At 44.9% G+C, this 15,106-nt stretch overlaps 3 protein-coding genes across 8 annotated transcripts in view; 2 read left to right on the top strand and 1 right to left on the bottom strand.

Annotated features, from left to right (window-relative positions):
- Positions 1-4,942, top strand: part of TERF2 (telomeric repeat binding factor 2) — a 23,450-nt gene extending 18,508 nt beyond the window's left edge. Inside the window, exons 8-10 of the mRNA XM_004704815.2 lie at positions 348-433; positions 3,260-3,297; positions 3,742-4,942. Coding sequence (XP_004704872.1) covers positions 348-433; positions 3,260-3,297; positions 3,742-3,900 — 283 coding nt within the window. The 3' untranslated portion in view covers positions 3,901-4,942. The remainder of the gene's footprint in view (positions 1-347; positions 434-3,259; positions 3,298-3,741) is intronic.
- NIP7 (nucleolar pre-rRNA processing protein NIP7) overlaps positions 1-15,106 on the bottom strand; it is a 25,030-nt gene extending 9,924 nt beyond the window's left edge. For 2 of the 6 annotated variants that reach the window (XR_006680415.1, XR_006680414.1), the window contains exons 1-5: positions 14,973-15,105; positions 14,800-14,886; positions 14,554-14,692; positions 13,805-13,945; positions 3,624-3,750 (exon numbers count right to left, since the gene is read on the bottom strand). Coding sequence is in view for 3 of the 6 variants with exons in the window: in XM_004704583.4 (XP_004704640.1) it covers positions 13,461-13,580; positions 13,805-13,945; positions 14,554-14,692; positions 14,800-14,886; positions 14,973-15,028 (543 nt within the window). In the remaining 3 variants the exon portion in view is untranslated. Of the gene's footprint in view, positions 1-2,338; positions 2,686-3,028; positions 3,751-12,819; positions 13,581-13,804; positions 13,946-14,553; positions 14,693-14,799; positions 14,887-14,972 lie in introns of those variants that run through there. The other 4 variants (XR_006680416.1, XM_045293870.1, XM_004704583.4 and 1 more) reach the window with 4 other exon arrangements.
- TMED6 (transmembrane p24 trafficking protein 6) lies at positions 6,521-12,160 on the top strand. The gene is made up of 4 exons (XM_004704582.2): positions 6,521-7,095; positions 8,415-8,541; positions 9,795-9,946; positions 11,730-12,160. Exons 1-4 carry the CDS (start codon positions 6,883-6,885, stop codon positions 11,961-11,963), a joined length of 726 nt encoding a protein of 241 aa, XP_004704639.1. The 5' UTR covers positions 6,521-6,882; the 3' UTR covers positions 11,964-12,160.

Genomic DNA, 15,106 nt, shown 5'->3' with positions numbered 1-15,106 from the left:
CGCCAGTGGCAGTTGAGTGATGCTGGTGAAAGTCATCCTTGAAGGAAGGGAAGGGAAGGCCCCAACTGGAGAGGGAGATGGAGCAGTGCTGGAAAGCAAGGGGCTCAAGTAGTGCCGCAGTGTCTGGAGCAGAGCGCTGCTGAGACCTACTCAGGAATCTAAACAAAGACTGAAATTTGAGGGGGCAGTGGTGTGCTCAATACCAACTGGTTCTGTAGTCTGGGTGATGCAGGGAAAGGGGGTGGGGGCTGGTAAGCCTCGGTGAGGTAACTTGGAGGCAGGGTGAAGGGGGAGCCCAGGGCTTGGGACAATGGCTTTACACCCTCTTCATGTTGATCTCCCCTCAGAACCACCAAAGGCAAGTGGAACAGCTCAAATGGGGTTGAAGAGAAAGACACCTGGAAGGGAGAAGACGACTTGTTTCAAGTCCAGAGTAAGCTAGGAGATTCTTCACTTTTCTTTGACTTTTACCAAAGTATACATGCATGTTGTTGTTATACATTCATGTTGCAGAAGCTATGCCTCCAAATGAGGAAAGCTTGACAGGCTCTTGACTTCAGTTTGATTCGTGAGGAGTCAGTTTTATGCCTTTTTCCATTAAACTTTTCCAAAAGTCTTCCAAAAAGGGAGACTAGAAGTACTTTGTGATTAAAGAAAATTCTTGGTTTTAATAAATCCTGCAATACTGAATAAGGAGCTCGGGTAGTATAGTTGGATATGCATTGGGTGTTGAACTTACAAGGTCATCAGATTGAACCCACCAGCTGATCACGGGAAAATAAGGCTTTCTACTCCCCTAAAGAGTCAACAGTCTCAGAAACCCACATTTCTACCCTGCCCTATAGGGTACGAATCTACTCGATGGCAAGGAGATTTTTTTTTTTGTTTTTTTAACTATGGAACACTTCGCAAATGTGCATGTCTTCCTTGCACAGGATGCTCTAATTTTGGCATATGTGCTGCCGACATGCTCACTATGTGTTTTTTTTTTTTTTTTTTACTATGTGTTTTTAACATTGAATACGGCTTAAAAATTTTAATCATATACAATACCAAAAATTCAAGTCAGATCCAGAAGAGAATGAGGAATATTATTTCTCTTGTCAGATGGATCTTGATTGGAAGCTGAGAATACCAGAAAGATGCTTATCTGTGTTTTATTGACTAATCAAAGGCATTTTGACTATAAATAACAATATATAATGGGAATTCCAGAAGACTTAATTGTGCTTCTGTGAAATGGACAAAGACTGCAAGGCAGTCATTCCAGCAGAACAGAGGATACTGTGTGATTTTAAATCAGGAAAGGTGTGCGTCTGGGGGTGTCCTCTTACCATGCATATTCATTCTGTATGTTGATCAAATCAACGAGATACAGAGCAAATCATCGAGAGCCTGGACTTTATGAAGAATGCTGCCGCAGCACTGGAGGAAGGCTCATTAACAGCCTTTGGCATGCAGATGAGACAACCTTACTTGGTGAAAATGAAGAGGACTCAAAACACATACTGATGAAGATCAGATTACAGCCTTCATTGTGAATTACACCTCAACATAACCCAAAAATCCTCCCACTTAGGTGCTCAAGCAGCATCATGCTAAATGGAGACATGATTGCAGGTGTCAGAGGTTTCGCTTTTCTTGGCTCCATAGTCGCCAACGATGGAAGCAGCAGCCAAGAACTCAAATGATGTATTAACTCTGGGTAATTCTGCTGCAAAAGACCTGTGCACAATGTTAAAAAGCAAAGATGCCACCTTGCTGGCTAAGGTGTACCTGGATCCAAGCCATGGTATTTTAATCATTTCATATGCATGGCCAGTGAATGAGGAAGACTGAAGGATGGATGCTTTTCAGTTATGGTGTTGGGAATGAAGACCACACCTGTTTTGGAAGAGGTGTAATCAGAGTACTTAGAAGCAAGGATGACGTCACGTCCTTTGAATAGGGAGGGGTCAGGCCTAGAAAAGGATGTCATGCTTGGTTAAGTTCAAGGGGTAGTGAAAATGAGGCAGACCCTCAATGAGATGAATTGACAACTGACTAACAATGAGCTCAAGCTTAACAATAATTGTGAGGATGGCCCAGGACCAGGCAGTGTTACATTCTGTGGTACCTGGGGCCACTCAGAGTTGGAACCAGCATACAACAAAGATTTTAAACGTAGACACTGGTATCTTTTTGCCAATCTCAAATGTTTTCTCCCTACAAAGTACCTGCATTGGCAGAAATATCGATGGCACAGTCAAGATCACACAGGAAATAGAACATCAAGCAAGAAATAATAAAAGTAGTATTAAATATATAAAAGCAAGCTATGAGTTCTAGAAACATCTGCTTCCACATAATTTGAAGTACTTTATTATTTCAAAGTGAACTTCAGTATTGTTTTCCTGAACCACCTTCCTGCACTGTTCTGGAATCATCGCTGCGACAGTGGCATCAGCTCAGGCAGATGCTTTGGCAAGTTTTATGCAACTTTGACTTTCCTTGTAGCTTTTAGACCAGCACATGTTGGCTACACATAGCATGTGTTTTACACGTGTGTGCCCTCCTGTAGCCTCCTGGTCACTCAAGACAAGCTCAGGGCATGTGATTTTTGAGCCCCAGGATGGCGCTTGAACAGACTTTGCATGTTCTGTGAGAGTGGAATGCAGTAGCTCTGGGTTCTTTTGTTGAGGTGCACTGAATGTAAAATGATCACGGATAAAGCAGGGTTACTTCAAAGCAGTAGTTAGCATAAAGAAATTACATGGGTTTTAAGTATCACAGTCCTACAATAGTTTTAGAAAATGATGTGTGTTTTTTTAATGATGTTAGTTTTGCTTAAGAAATCAAAATCCATCTAAATAAAACCCAAGCCACTGATGTTGAGTGGATGTCAACTCAGAGACCCTTAGAAGATGTCCCAGAGGGTTTCTAAGGCTATAATTTTCACAGAAGCAGGCTACCATAGCTTTCTCCTGCAGGTGGCTGGTGGATTTGAACCACCATCCTTTCTGTTGACAACCCATCAGGTTAACCACTGTGCTATGAGTGTGCCTTTGAAATCCATAACACATTCATTGAATGCCTGTTGAAAAAGCACTGGCTTTGTTTTTTCATGGGGTAGAATGATGTCTTGCAAATTAAGGGGGAAAACAAACTATTCTTTGGCAATGTCCTTCTTCTAAGCATTTTTGTGTGCATTCCATGTCTGCTTTTGTTGTCTGTGTGAAGTTAGCAACTCTGAAATGCATCTACTTTCAATGTTTTCCAGACCCAGATGATTCTGTAATCAGCTTAACCAAAAAACAGGTAATTGAAAGTTGTTTTTCCTCATCGGTGGGTAAAACAGGAGGTAAAGCTGATGCCCATTTCTCACAGGCCCAAGCTCTCCATGCGCCTGTTAAAAGTCCGTTTGGAGATGGTCATATAATCTTAACTAATCTAAATCATTATGCTCTGGAAGAAAAATTAAGGATGGAAGGCTGACAGATGTTTAAACCTTGAGCATCACACATTGCTGTGATGTGTGTTGTCCTTTTATTACTTGGGGATGAAGTGGCACCATTGTTAGAAACCATGAAAGGCCCCACTCTACAGTTCATGAAGTGTCTCTATCATGCTCTAGAAATACCAACCTGCCTTGGGGTTCCAAGGAGATCTCTCTGGGTTTCTTGGTTTTGTCCTCTCCACTTACTGGAGAAGCTGTGAAGGAGTGGGCGGCAGGTTGTCACGTGTCTTGGTTTTCTTTTGCAGAAGTGGACTCTAGAGGAAAGCGAGTGGGTCAAGGCTGGAGTGCAGAAATACGGAGAAGGAAACTGGGCTGCCATTTCTAAAAACTACCCATTTGTTAACAGAACAGCTGTGATGATTAAGGATCGCTGGCGGACCATGAAAAGACTTGGCATGATCTGAAACAGGCCATTAGGTCCACAATGTTAACAGGAGCATGGTTCCTAATAATCACCCCTGAGAATCTGTTGTTTCTTTTGGAAGCTGGGCCGAGATGAAAATGCTGGGCACCCTCCTCCTGTGTGAGGGAGGGCCCAGTTCCACAGCAGTGCTTTGAAGGTCATGGAACGAAGAAGCCAAGCCAAGCCAAGCCAAGCCAAGCCTACCCCATGTCTTTGGCAGAAGACAAGCGCACAGCTTGCATATGCCAGGATATCACTACTTCCCTCTTTAGTGGTTTGCTTGACTTTAAGCCCCGAGTAATCAGAACCTTCTAGGAAATGGCGGAGTCTTTTAGGAGCCACATTTGATTCTGTGACCTGTTGAAACCAGCAATGTGAGCAGTTTTATTTTCTGGAGTGAACTTGTCCCAGGTAAAAGTTTGGCCTTCTCAAAAATCTACAAAGGAACTTTGTCATGAACCCAGGTTGATGAAAGCAGGCCTTGTGGAGTCAGGAGTCCCTTGTGAGGGACCATTTAGCCAGCTGTGACAGCCACACCCACACCTGACTGCCTTGGCATCTGCTCCTAGTGTTTGCTGGGCCACACAGGCAGGTTTCACCTTCGCTTCCCATGTGGTTGAACCAGTGTGTTTTTTTGTAAAATGGTGATTGTAGATAAGCTTAGCTTTTCTCTAACCTCTTTCCCTCTCCCACTACCCCCCTTATCAATTTTCTTCCTTATTGCTGGACTTTTAAAGCTTAAAATCTCCCCCCCCCCCAAAAAAAAAAACACCCTTTATTAAACATTAATGCCTAATTCCATTCTATGTGAAACGGTGGCTTCTGCCTGACTCCCCTTAATTGTGCTGTGTTGGTGTCTTGCACTGGAATTCACCGTGCCCTCCTTCTCCTTTTGTACTGTGTTGTGCTTGCTCGCTAACATCCTGAAAGACCGTCTTTTTAGCAACAAAATGCAGTAAAATGTTTTCTGTATTTTTTTTTTCTTAATATGAGAATTACTGTCTGTAACTTGTAGCCTTCATTAAAGTCTAGCTTCTCTCGGATTTTAGTAGTTGTTTAATCACAGGCCAGCACATGTCAGCAGTGGGGGCAGCCACAGATGGGCACACTCACTCAGCCAAACTACAGTGATCAAGAAGCTGGTGCCACACATCCCAGACATACCGGAGGCTCTTCCTCTTACGTTGTCAATGTCTTCACATCACATAATTTTTCTGGGGTAAAAAGATTCTCCCCTTTCTCACTTCTGAGTGAATGGAAGGCAGGTTGAAAGAAGTGCTCCAGTTTAAAAATGCCCATTTTGTCCAGCCGTGTTACCAATTAGCTATGTGTCTCGGGTTTTGTCCTGCTCAGGCTTTCCGTCCCAACAACGTGGTTGCCACTGGTTGTGGTTTATAGCTTTCCTCCTCTCATCAGGTGGTACTTTCTAAGTACTTTCTAAGCCAAGCAGGTCGGGGAACAAAATATCCTCAGGGTTTCTCAAACCTGAGACAGAACAGACATCCACACCCTTTGTTAACCTGCCTGGCGGTAATCATGAGTGCGACTCCGGGTAAATGTTAACTGTCAGAAGCGGTAACCCCGAGCCACACTCGGGATTACACTGCAGAGAAGTTCCTTAACAAAATTACTGACATAATTAGACCGCCAGGGAGGTTATTAAGTGTTACTGAAATGTATACAAAATTGTGCCTACAGTTAAGAAACATGAACTGCATTTGTTGAATCACAGTTGCTGTGCATGACCCTGGTGGCTGTGGGACTCTAGGGAGGGTGTGCTGCAAGGTGGTTCCAGTCTGTACCCCTATAGGCCCCCAGAGTACCATGTCACGGCCTCCACGCCAAGAAAACCGCACACTTACAAAGCCTGTTAACATACTTGTGGGCAACTCAGGTACCACTTGGGAGTCTGTGCAATGAATTCTGATGCTGTGCTTGGTTAGAAGGTAATAATACTTTTGGGGGCTATCCTTGAAATAACTAGTGACACTTAGACATTCTTGGAGCTCAGAGACTGATGATCAAGAAAAGTTGTCCTTGGGGTTAAAAGTGAGCTGCAGTCAGCCCCGGCTCTGGCAGGTGTGGTGGTGGGACCATGAGCAAGTCCCTGGGGGCTTTGCCTACAGCTGCTGTCTCTAGGACCACAGGTGACAGGGTTGTGAAGACAAGTGCAGGTACATCTCAGCCTGTCAGTGGGTGTTAAGTGAGCTTCTTGTGGGTGAAATAATGTATAAAAGGAAAAATAGAAGCTTTGAACAATACACTGGTCTTTTAGTGGGCTGCATGGCTTTTAAGATAGCTCATCCAGGTGGAAGTTGGTAGCAGACAGCAGACTGAGGTAGATTATACATGAGATTATGATTAAGGTTTTGCCACACATGTGAATGCTGGGCTTTGCTATCGAAGTTGTAGAAAAATGCCTCTTGAAACAGACGTGGCCCTCGGGGTCTTTGGGAACAATAAGGTATCACCGAGCAATTTAATAATGGATGAAAAACTGATGTTGAGTCCATTTCCATGCACAGAAACGCTGTCTGACAAAGTTGAACTGTCTCGTGGGTTTCCTAGGCTGTATTCTTTAGTCACTCTCCTGTGGAGTGGCTGGTGGGTTTACCATCACCTTTGCGTTAGTAACCACATCCAAGTGGTTGTAAATAACCTTAACCAGTAGTCCACTCCCAATGAGAAGAATGGAAAACAGCTGATGGAAGGGTGGCAATATTTATTCTGAGGTCGAAGCTTCCACGTATCAGCTATGAAGGTTGGTTTGATAAGCCCTTAAGTTCCTGAAATCAAAGTAAAAACTTCTTCCGAGCTAAACATGTTGAGACTCATCATACCTGTTCAACTAAGGAATAAGTGTGCCACCTTGAAGTTGACCTAAATGTGACACGTGGAGTTAATGATTACCTTGCTGGTGGTGTGAATTTGGTTCTCTGGAGCCACAAGCAGTACACCTGTAGAGCAACCTCCAGAAAGCAGCATGTCTCCCCTGATCTTTGGTGCTGGGCTGGTGGTTCTGAACCTAGTGGCCTCTGCTAGGGGCCAGAAGTCAGAACCCTTTATTGGCTCTGGGGACCAGCCGCTCTTCCATGCAGCAAACCGGTATGATTTTGCCATCATGATCCCACCAGGGGCCACAGAATGCTTTTGGCAATTAGCCCATCAGACTGGATACTTCTATTTCAGCTATGAGGTGGGTATGTGCATTCTTCCGGCAATACAGGGGACTTGCTTGTTGTTTGTTTTTTCCTTCAGTATGGTGGGTCGGAGATTGGATGAAAACAAGTTTCTGGTTTGTACTGGCCTGCAGTCCTACTGGATAGTCTAGTGGAGCCACAACATATGGCTTGCCTCTTCAAGCCCCAGGGCTGGGCAGGCGTGCTCACGGCTCCCAAATAGTGCTCCCCACGGTACCCCTTCCTGAAAAGGTGCTCAAATGGGCTGATTTAGAGGTAAGAGTGAGCAAATCTATTTCTAAACAAAACATGGATGTGGTGTAAAGTTAGATGAAAAAGTCACAAGAACTTTGGAGATAGACTCAGATTTTGAAGGAAGCTGCTTTCCTTCAGGGTTGGGTGGGGGGCATTTCTGCCCTTTGTCTTGAAGAGCGATTTTTGCAAATCCCAGAACCACAGTTGCTTGGTTTTTCTATTCAGCTGGACATTCTGTCACCCTGTAGGAAGACCAGTCTTTTCAAGGAACCTGCCTATGTCCAAACTTGTCCTTGAATTTGCACCATGCAGGGAGGGGCCTGTCCGCTGTACGGAGGACGTGGATGGGTAAATCATCCTAGCTACTGCTCAATGGTGCTAAACTTCTGAAAATCTTCAAGGTCCGGGTAGTTTCACCCATATGTGATCATACACCACGGTACCTAAGGATGGCGAGTTCATTATTAACGATCCAAGTGTTTATTCTCTTTTTTTATCTTAGAAACTGGTTAACCTCCTGGTTTTGTTGACTGAGTTCTAAATAGACTGTTGACCTTACTCCATTCCACTGAAACTTAAAATCCACTGTTTTTTATCTCTGATTTTAGATTAGAACAATAAGTAGCCAGCTTTTTGTAGACTAGAGATGTGTGTGCCCATGGAATGTCTTCTGTGGCCAGGAACTGTCAAGCCCAAGTTTGGGAAACGCCAGGGAGCTAAACTACCATGCTCGTTTGGGCCAGAGCTCTACAGCCAGTCAAGGACCAACCAACTGACATGTGCCAGCTGTGGGACATGCCTTCTCTTTCACAGGAGGTACTGCTGGCACTGTGGGCAAGACAACTTGTTCCTGCAGTGCAGGATATTCAACATCAGTGCAGCTCTACCTTTCTGCAATTAAAAAAAGCCTCTGTTCATTTCTACACCCACTGAAGGCTTGGGAGGGGGGCGGGGGAGGCGGCATGGGAAAGGGCCGGCTGATGAGAACCACTGTGCTGAGGATAACAGGATGTCTGCCTTATTACTTAGCAAACTTCCTGGTGACAGCGAAGAGCTACAACTTTCTTTAATGTCTTGGCAGGTTCAGCGGACACTGGGAATGTCACATGGCTGGCATGTTGCTGCCACTGCATATACCCCACAGGGCTTCCTGATAGAAACCTCCCAGGATGTTCGAGGCCAGATTAACTTCTCTACCCAGGAGACAGGTCTGTCCCTCCCCTTCCCGCCAGCTACCCTAATCATAAATTCCTGCACAATTGGGGGAATAATGAAGAAGTACGGAAATTAAAAGCCCAGTCTTTTCCACAGGGGGATGATGAACAGAGAGCTGAGCAGTTTTCTTGGACTGGAGATAAGGACATCCAGCAGCAGCCCGCTGGCAGTTTGCAGTTGGGGTCTGTGGCTGCTTACGGCTAACTCCAGGGTCCACAAGTTCAGTTTTATCTCACCATTCCCAACTGATCAGAGTTTAGGAAGGTGGCCAAAACAGAGACCCATCTAATCCTCAGTGCTTAGATTGACCTTGTGGTAGCTGGAGTCAGTCGGTGACCAAAAGGCAGATGTAGAACCAAGGAAATGCTGGGTGCTGTCAAACAGCTGCACTCTCCAAGCACGTTTCTGGTCCCCCAAAGCTTCCTCTCACCTGACAGCGCCCATCCCCACGGCCAACACTATCTGGCTATGCTCTCACGGCTTTTACCAGTCAAACATGCCAAGAGCTACAGTGGCTATCCTGGCTCCTGCCTCACCCCATGTGTATTGGGGTGGGGGTGGGGTGCTCTATCAGGCTTTCAATGGCCGATTTTCCAGAAGAGGAACACCAGGCCTCTTCCAAGGCACCTTTGGGCAACCTCAAACCTCCAGCCTTTCCATTAGCAGCCAAGTTAACTTGCTTACACTACCCTTGGGCTCTTTTAATAGATTAGAGTATGAACAAGGCATTTCTCATGGGCACAGCTGACAAAGACCGTGCCCTGCACTGTGTAGCCCAGGAGTCACTGTTACAGACTACTTGGAACTTAAGACTGCTCAGAGTGCCTTCTGATCAGTCTCTCACAAAACAATGCCACACATCTCTAACCAAATATCCCTACTCCCACACAGGGGGACCCCCTCGGGGTATCAGTGTGTGTGTGTACACGCACGTATGCACGCGTGGGGACAGGTGTTATACATCAATTTTTGTGATCAGTTCCCTTATTAGGGAGCTTTTTAATAAAGATTGGAAAAAAGTATTCTACCCAGCACAAAATTCTATTTGGTACCATTTATGAAAATACTTAGTAAAAATCACTTTGATGTCAAATCAACCTCTAGCATGTCAAAACGTTGATCTTTGTACTTCCCAAGTGCAAAGAGGGTGCTGTGTTGTAAACTTACCACCGGAAACAGGTATCTCTAGGGGAAATTTAACAAAGGATAGAAGCCAGACTTTGTAATGATCTAGGAATCCCTACAGGTTTTTATCAGCTTTGTGTAAGTAACCAGCAAAACCACTTTGGTTCTGTACAAGTGTATCTAAACTTTGGAGTCTTCTATGAGGGGCCGGAGATGGACCAGAGAGAGAAGAATGAAAGAAAACAACTGAATGATACTCTGGACGCACTTGAGGTAATGAAGTATTTTGTGTGAGAGATGTCCTGGAAGCAGATTTTGAATGAAATTACGATGATGGGAGGAAAGCCAGTGGAGTGACTGTATCTGGAGAGAAACCAGTCAAGTGGATGCGGTCTTTTTCTTTGTGTATGGCAGAAGACCAAATCAAACTCACTGTCATTAGTCAATACTGCGTCATAGTGACCCCATAGGGCACAGTCGAACTGCCCCTGTGAGTTTCTAAGACTGTAACTGTTTATAGGAGTGACACTTCCTCTCGAGTTGCTGGTGGTTCAAGCTATGCTAGCAGGACTCCACGCATGGAGACAAAGGGCCTTTACTAAATACTAACAGCACGAGATCCTGAAATCTGACTCATTCTGGCAAACCAGCTCACAGGCCAAAATGTTCTTTCATAAAGGCTATGTAACACAAAGCCACTTAAGTCACCGTTTTTTGAGTGTTCGGTTTAGTGGTTTTAAGGCTTATGGTTGTGTAGCCATCATGAGGGCATTTTGACCTCCCCACAAACCCCACACCATTGTTCACTATTTTCCTCCCTTCAGCCCTGGGTGCCCGCTCACTCATCAAACTGATTCTATAGCTTTGCCTATTCCGGCTAGTTCACATAGATGCAATCATACAATACGCCTGGTTTCTTTACCCCAGCAGGTTTACAAGTTTACACCCATATTGTAGCATGCATCATTTTTTGTCTATATACTTTTATTTTTAGAAGATTAATGTCGAGGGACACTTGTTTCTACCTTCTGGTAATTGGGAATAGTTCTATAAATGTTGGTGTACAGTGAGTCTCTGCTTAGAAGTTTTGTGGGATCCAGCAGTGCTACTTAGGCATCATTCCAACTCCTTGCAGAACCATCCAGCGGTGTTCATGGCCTTTAACTACCCCCACTAGACAATGGACGGTTTTAGCATCTCCACATCCGTCCCACATCTGATGACAGCCATCCTGACGTGTGTGAAGTATCTTATGGTTGTTGGGACTGCATTCCCCTAGTTAGTGTCCAACGGTGCGGAGGGTCTTTTCATGTGCTTATTGGCAGTTGTACATCTCTGGAGAAACTCCTCCTCAGATTCTTTGTCTGTTTTTAAATTGGGTCTCTTTTTGTTCAATTTAAGAGTTTTTATACCTGGACGCTAGACTCTTTCAATCTGTAGGGTGTTAACTTTTTGATGGTGTCCTTTGAAGCTCCAAAGTCTATTGCCTGTTTCTGTAAGGAGTTCTGGGAAAAAAACTGGAATTACAAGATAACTGTTTCTACACAACATTGTCTAAGTCTTCTTGTAAGTAAACCTTTACTGAAACATAGCCATGCTTAGGTGCTCATACATTACGGCTAAAATCGAGATCCTAAGGGTGGACTGCAACATTCATTTACTTCATGACACTGGCCCATTTAAGAAAAGGCTTGCTGGCCCGTCTTCTGCCACATGTGAAAAAGAGCAAATGACGTCACTGGCGGGGTACAGTGATGGATGGACACCGTGTTTCTATGCAGAAACCCCGAAGAAAGCTCTGTGGTTCAAGTACTAGAACTTTCAGTATAAAGGTTTCTAAAATAAAAAGTCCAAGGTGTGCGTGCGTATAAAAATTATGTATTTTTAGTCAAACAAATCATTTATCAATTATAACCCCTGATCTCGCAAAGCTACATAACTGACTAACTTCTGGCTTATGAGCTGTTGAGGGAGGATGGCGTTGGGGACCTTTGGTGTGTGTGTGGGGTGGGGTGGGGCGGCGGCTTTTCTAACAATGTCATTTTCACCCACACAGGAGAGTACAAGGAAGGTGCAGAACAACATCTTCCACATGTGGCGTTACTACAACTTTGCCCGGATGCGGAAAGTGGCCGACCTTTTCCTTCTCCAGTCAAACTATAACTATGTGAACTGGTGGTCGGCAGCCCAGAGCTTTGTAATTGTTCTTTCTGGGACTCTGCAGTTGTATTTCCTGAAGCGGCTCTTCAATGCTCCCACAACTACAGAGACACAGAAGCCAAGATGCTAAGAGGACACAGAAGCTTGGATCTTGTCTTCTGGGCAGGAAACAGTCCAATCAACTTTGTAAAGTTATTGGAAAAAACAATTTCTGGTGTCAGAATTTTTTGACTCTTGCTCTCATCTACAAAGAATTCAACAAAAGAAAAACGATGGAAGTTTTCTTTGAAATATATATGTATGAAAATAAAAGCTTACGTTGTCTAAAAAGCCTAAACTTAGGTTAAAATTTATCTTTATTGCCTTTGTCTTTTTCTGATCATCTGCAGATGCAACTTTTGACATTCTGTTTTAAGTTCTGTGGTTGTATCTATTAGCTCTAGAGAAAAGAACTATTCTTTTTATTTCTTGACTATCAAGTTAAGCAGGATTGGCTGTATTTAATGTGATGGTTTTGAAGTTGGCCTTTTCTAAGGCATGTAGTAAATGTGACCCATCAAAATGCTATTCTTCATAATCAGTACTTACAGATTAAAAGGCTGGAGGAGTTAAGTTGAGAAAGCTGGGCTGAAACCAAGTTCTCATACGAAATCTAGACTTAGTAGAGGGCTTTTAGGCAGTTGCAGATTTTGAGAGATGTTACTTTGCAATAAGAAATGAGTATTATTTACAAAAATATGTATTTGCAAGGCGTGGGGAAGGAGAAAGGAGCTGAATTACTATTTCAGGGTCCTCTCACTAGGGCTTTGTTGTCAGCGAGAAAAGGTTCATCAAAGAATCGTGCCTTATGAAGTCCAGGGGATGAAATTATCCCCCGTTTCGGCTGGAGATCACAACCTGCAAGATCAACAGAGTGGCTCAGAAAAACCAATTCAGTGAGACTTGTGTAAGACTCCACTCGGCATGTACAATATACTCAGTATATGTAACATGAAAACGATAATTTATTGAGCACCTATCATTTCCTATCCATTGTGCAAGGCGCATAACAACCATGCTCTCCATTTTTTAAAAACCATCTAGGTAGATGGTTGGAAGCTGTTTCATAGCAATGCTTCAAAAACCTGAATCACCCACCCAAGGCCACAGAATTAAGAATTTGAATCCAGATCCCCACCCTCCATACCACATGTAGAAAAATACTATTTTAGCCAAATCTCATTTATAAAATCCTAAACATGACCTACATGTTCAGATATGACAATATCTTTCATGACACTAATAAATAACAGCAAAACCGATCATGTTCTTATCACGAGTCTGGAAAGCAGTGTTATCACAGATAACAGTAATAAGCCATTCTTGTCCTTAGTTCCAAAGACTACGAACAAGAAGCCCTCTGATTCAAATTTTAAAAACCACATTATTTGATTTAGCCACAAACAGATAAAAAAACACCTTGGAGCTGTTTCTGCATAGCAACAGTCCAGCCTGCATTTGAACAGAGAATAAACCCAGAAGTTCCTGAAGAGGTCACATGGTCGACATAACTCAACTCGGTGGTGGCACCAACACAGACAACAGGAATCAAGCCCAGGCCCTTCCACAGAGCCACAAGTCTCGATGACTAAGTCAATGTCTCTTCGTGCCGCACGTATTCCCCAATGTCTGCTTGATGAAATACCACAATCGCCATGGGGTCTACTCTCCTGCAGTCTTGGGTAGACTTTGCTGCCACCCCAAAACCCTGGGATTCAAGAGAAGAAACACTGATTCAATTCACCGATTCACTATGTGCCGAAAACCAGGAATAACAAAGATGAAAAAAAATACGGTCCTTTAGAAGGGAGTTCAAAAGACACTGAGAACTTAGTCTTTCAGCATGCAATCTGAAAAGCAGCCTTCATAAATAAAAAGGCACTCCGCTGTTGTTGTTTTTTAAAATAGATAAAAAATACCATTTCTACTCACCAGAGGGATGTCTGCCATGGAGTAGACTACCACTCCCTGGTATTGAGAAGTGTTTTCAGTAATTCGACCAAGACCAGATTTCAACACGTGGTTCCCATAGAGAAAGGACTGCTCTGCTCCAGGCTTTATCCACACTTTATACTGTAAAAAAGAATGAAACCTGTAGTCCATTCCTTGCATTTGAAGCATTAAGACGGAGAGCACTGTTTATGCACGTGAGCGGCACCAGGGGCCCTGGAGGCGAGTTGGGTTCCAGGCAAGCCCGTGGGGGTCAATGCACGACAGGGCTCCAAAGGGTTTTCAGGCAGATCTCCCAGAAAGAGAGCCCGGGGTTTGGGCTGCCCCATCGCAGGGCGGGTGACCAGCTGGAAGTGTTCATTGCTTACACAGCTGAGGCTTAATTAAGGTCTCGTTCTTTCCTTAAATTGTTTACTCGCTAAATACAACTGACAGGAGGGTCTTCTCACAACTCGGTAGCCACGGACCATTTTCCAGCACTTTTCTTGTTCCCACTACCCACCTCATCAGAAGCGTTGATTCGCTTTAGTGGCCTCATTTTGCTGATGGTAACTACGACTACGCAGACAACACCCACACCCACACCCACGACCCCGCCCCAGCAGCAAGCCCAACAAGCATGCTGATACTGGCCTCTGCGCGACTGGGGCTCGGTGCCCAGTACTCTGCATCCTGGTGCGACTCTCGTTCACGACTTACCCCGACCCCACAAAGGTTACCATCCCACCAACCTTGGCATAGGGCGCCAGGTAATCCAGAGCCGTGACGTGCAACCGGAACTTGTGGGTCTTAGTGAATTTTCCGAAGCAGGTCCCCAGTGACACCAGCTTGTCCCCGGAGATGTTGGAGGCCAGCTTCAGAATCTTCTCGCTGAAGGGCGGTGGGGGTGTGACGGAGTGAGAAGGTATGGGGTGAGGGGCGGGAGTGGGTCCCAGGCCCCCGTCGGGACTCACGCTGCCCGCCCGGCCTGTCCTCACCTCACGTAGTACACCCTGTCGTTGTGCAGCCGGAAACAGTAGGTGCCGTCGGGTCTGTCCACAAGCAGCTGAAGGTTCTCCCCGATGCTGAAGGTACAAGAAGCCATGGAGGCTGCTCCTCACGCCCCCCGCGCCCCTGCCCACACACACTCTTCCGCCCCGCGTCCTCTTACTATTTCGCGAGCTTCTCGAACATCACACGGGTCTCCTCTTCGGTTAAAGGCCGCATTTTCCCGCTAAGCAGGAACACGGGATCCACGTGCCTCACACACCGGAAACGGAAGCGCCCTTACACCTCAGAGTGGCC

The sequence above is a fragment of the Echinops telfairi genome, unplaced genomic scaffold (assembly GCF_000313985.2).
Source record: "Echinops telfairi isolate 266 unplaced genomic scaffold, ASM31398v2 ScPeMD7_2291;HRSCAF=2852, whole genome shotgun sequence".
NCBI classification, from domain to species: domain Eukaryota; kingdom Metazoa; phylum Chordata; class Mammalia; order Afrosoricida; family Tenrecidae; genus Echinops; species Echinops telfairi.
The sequence above is the reverse complement of the archived record's forward strand: the minus strand, read 5'-3'. Positions and strand labels throughout refer to the sequence as shown.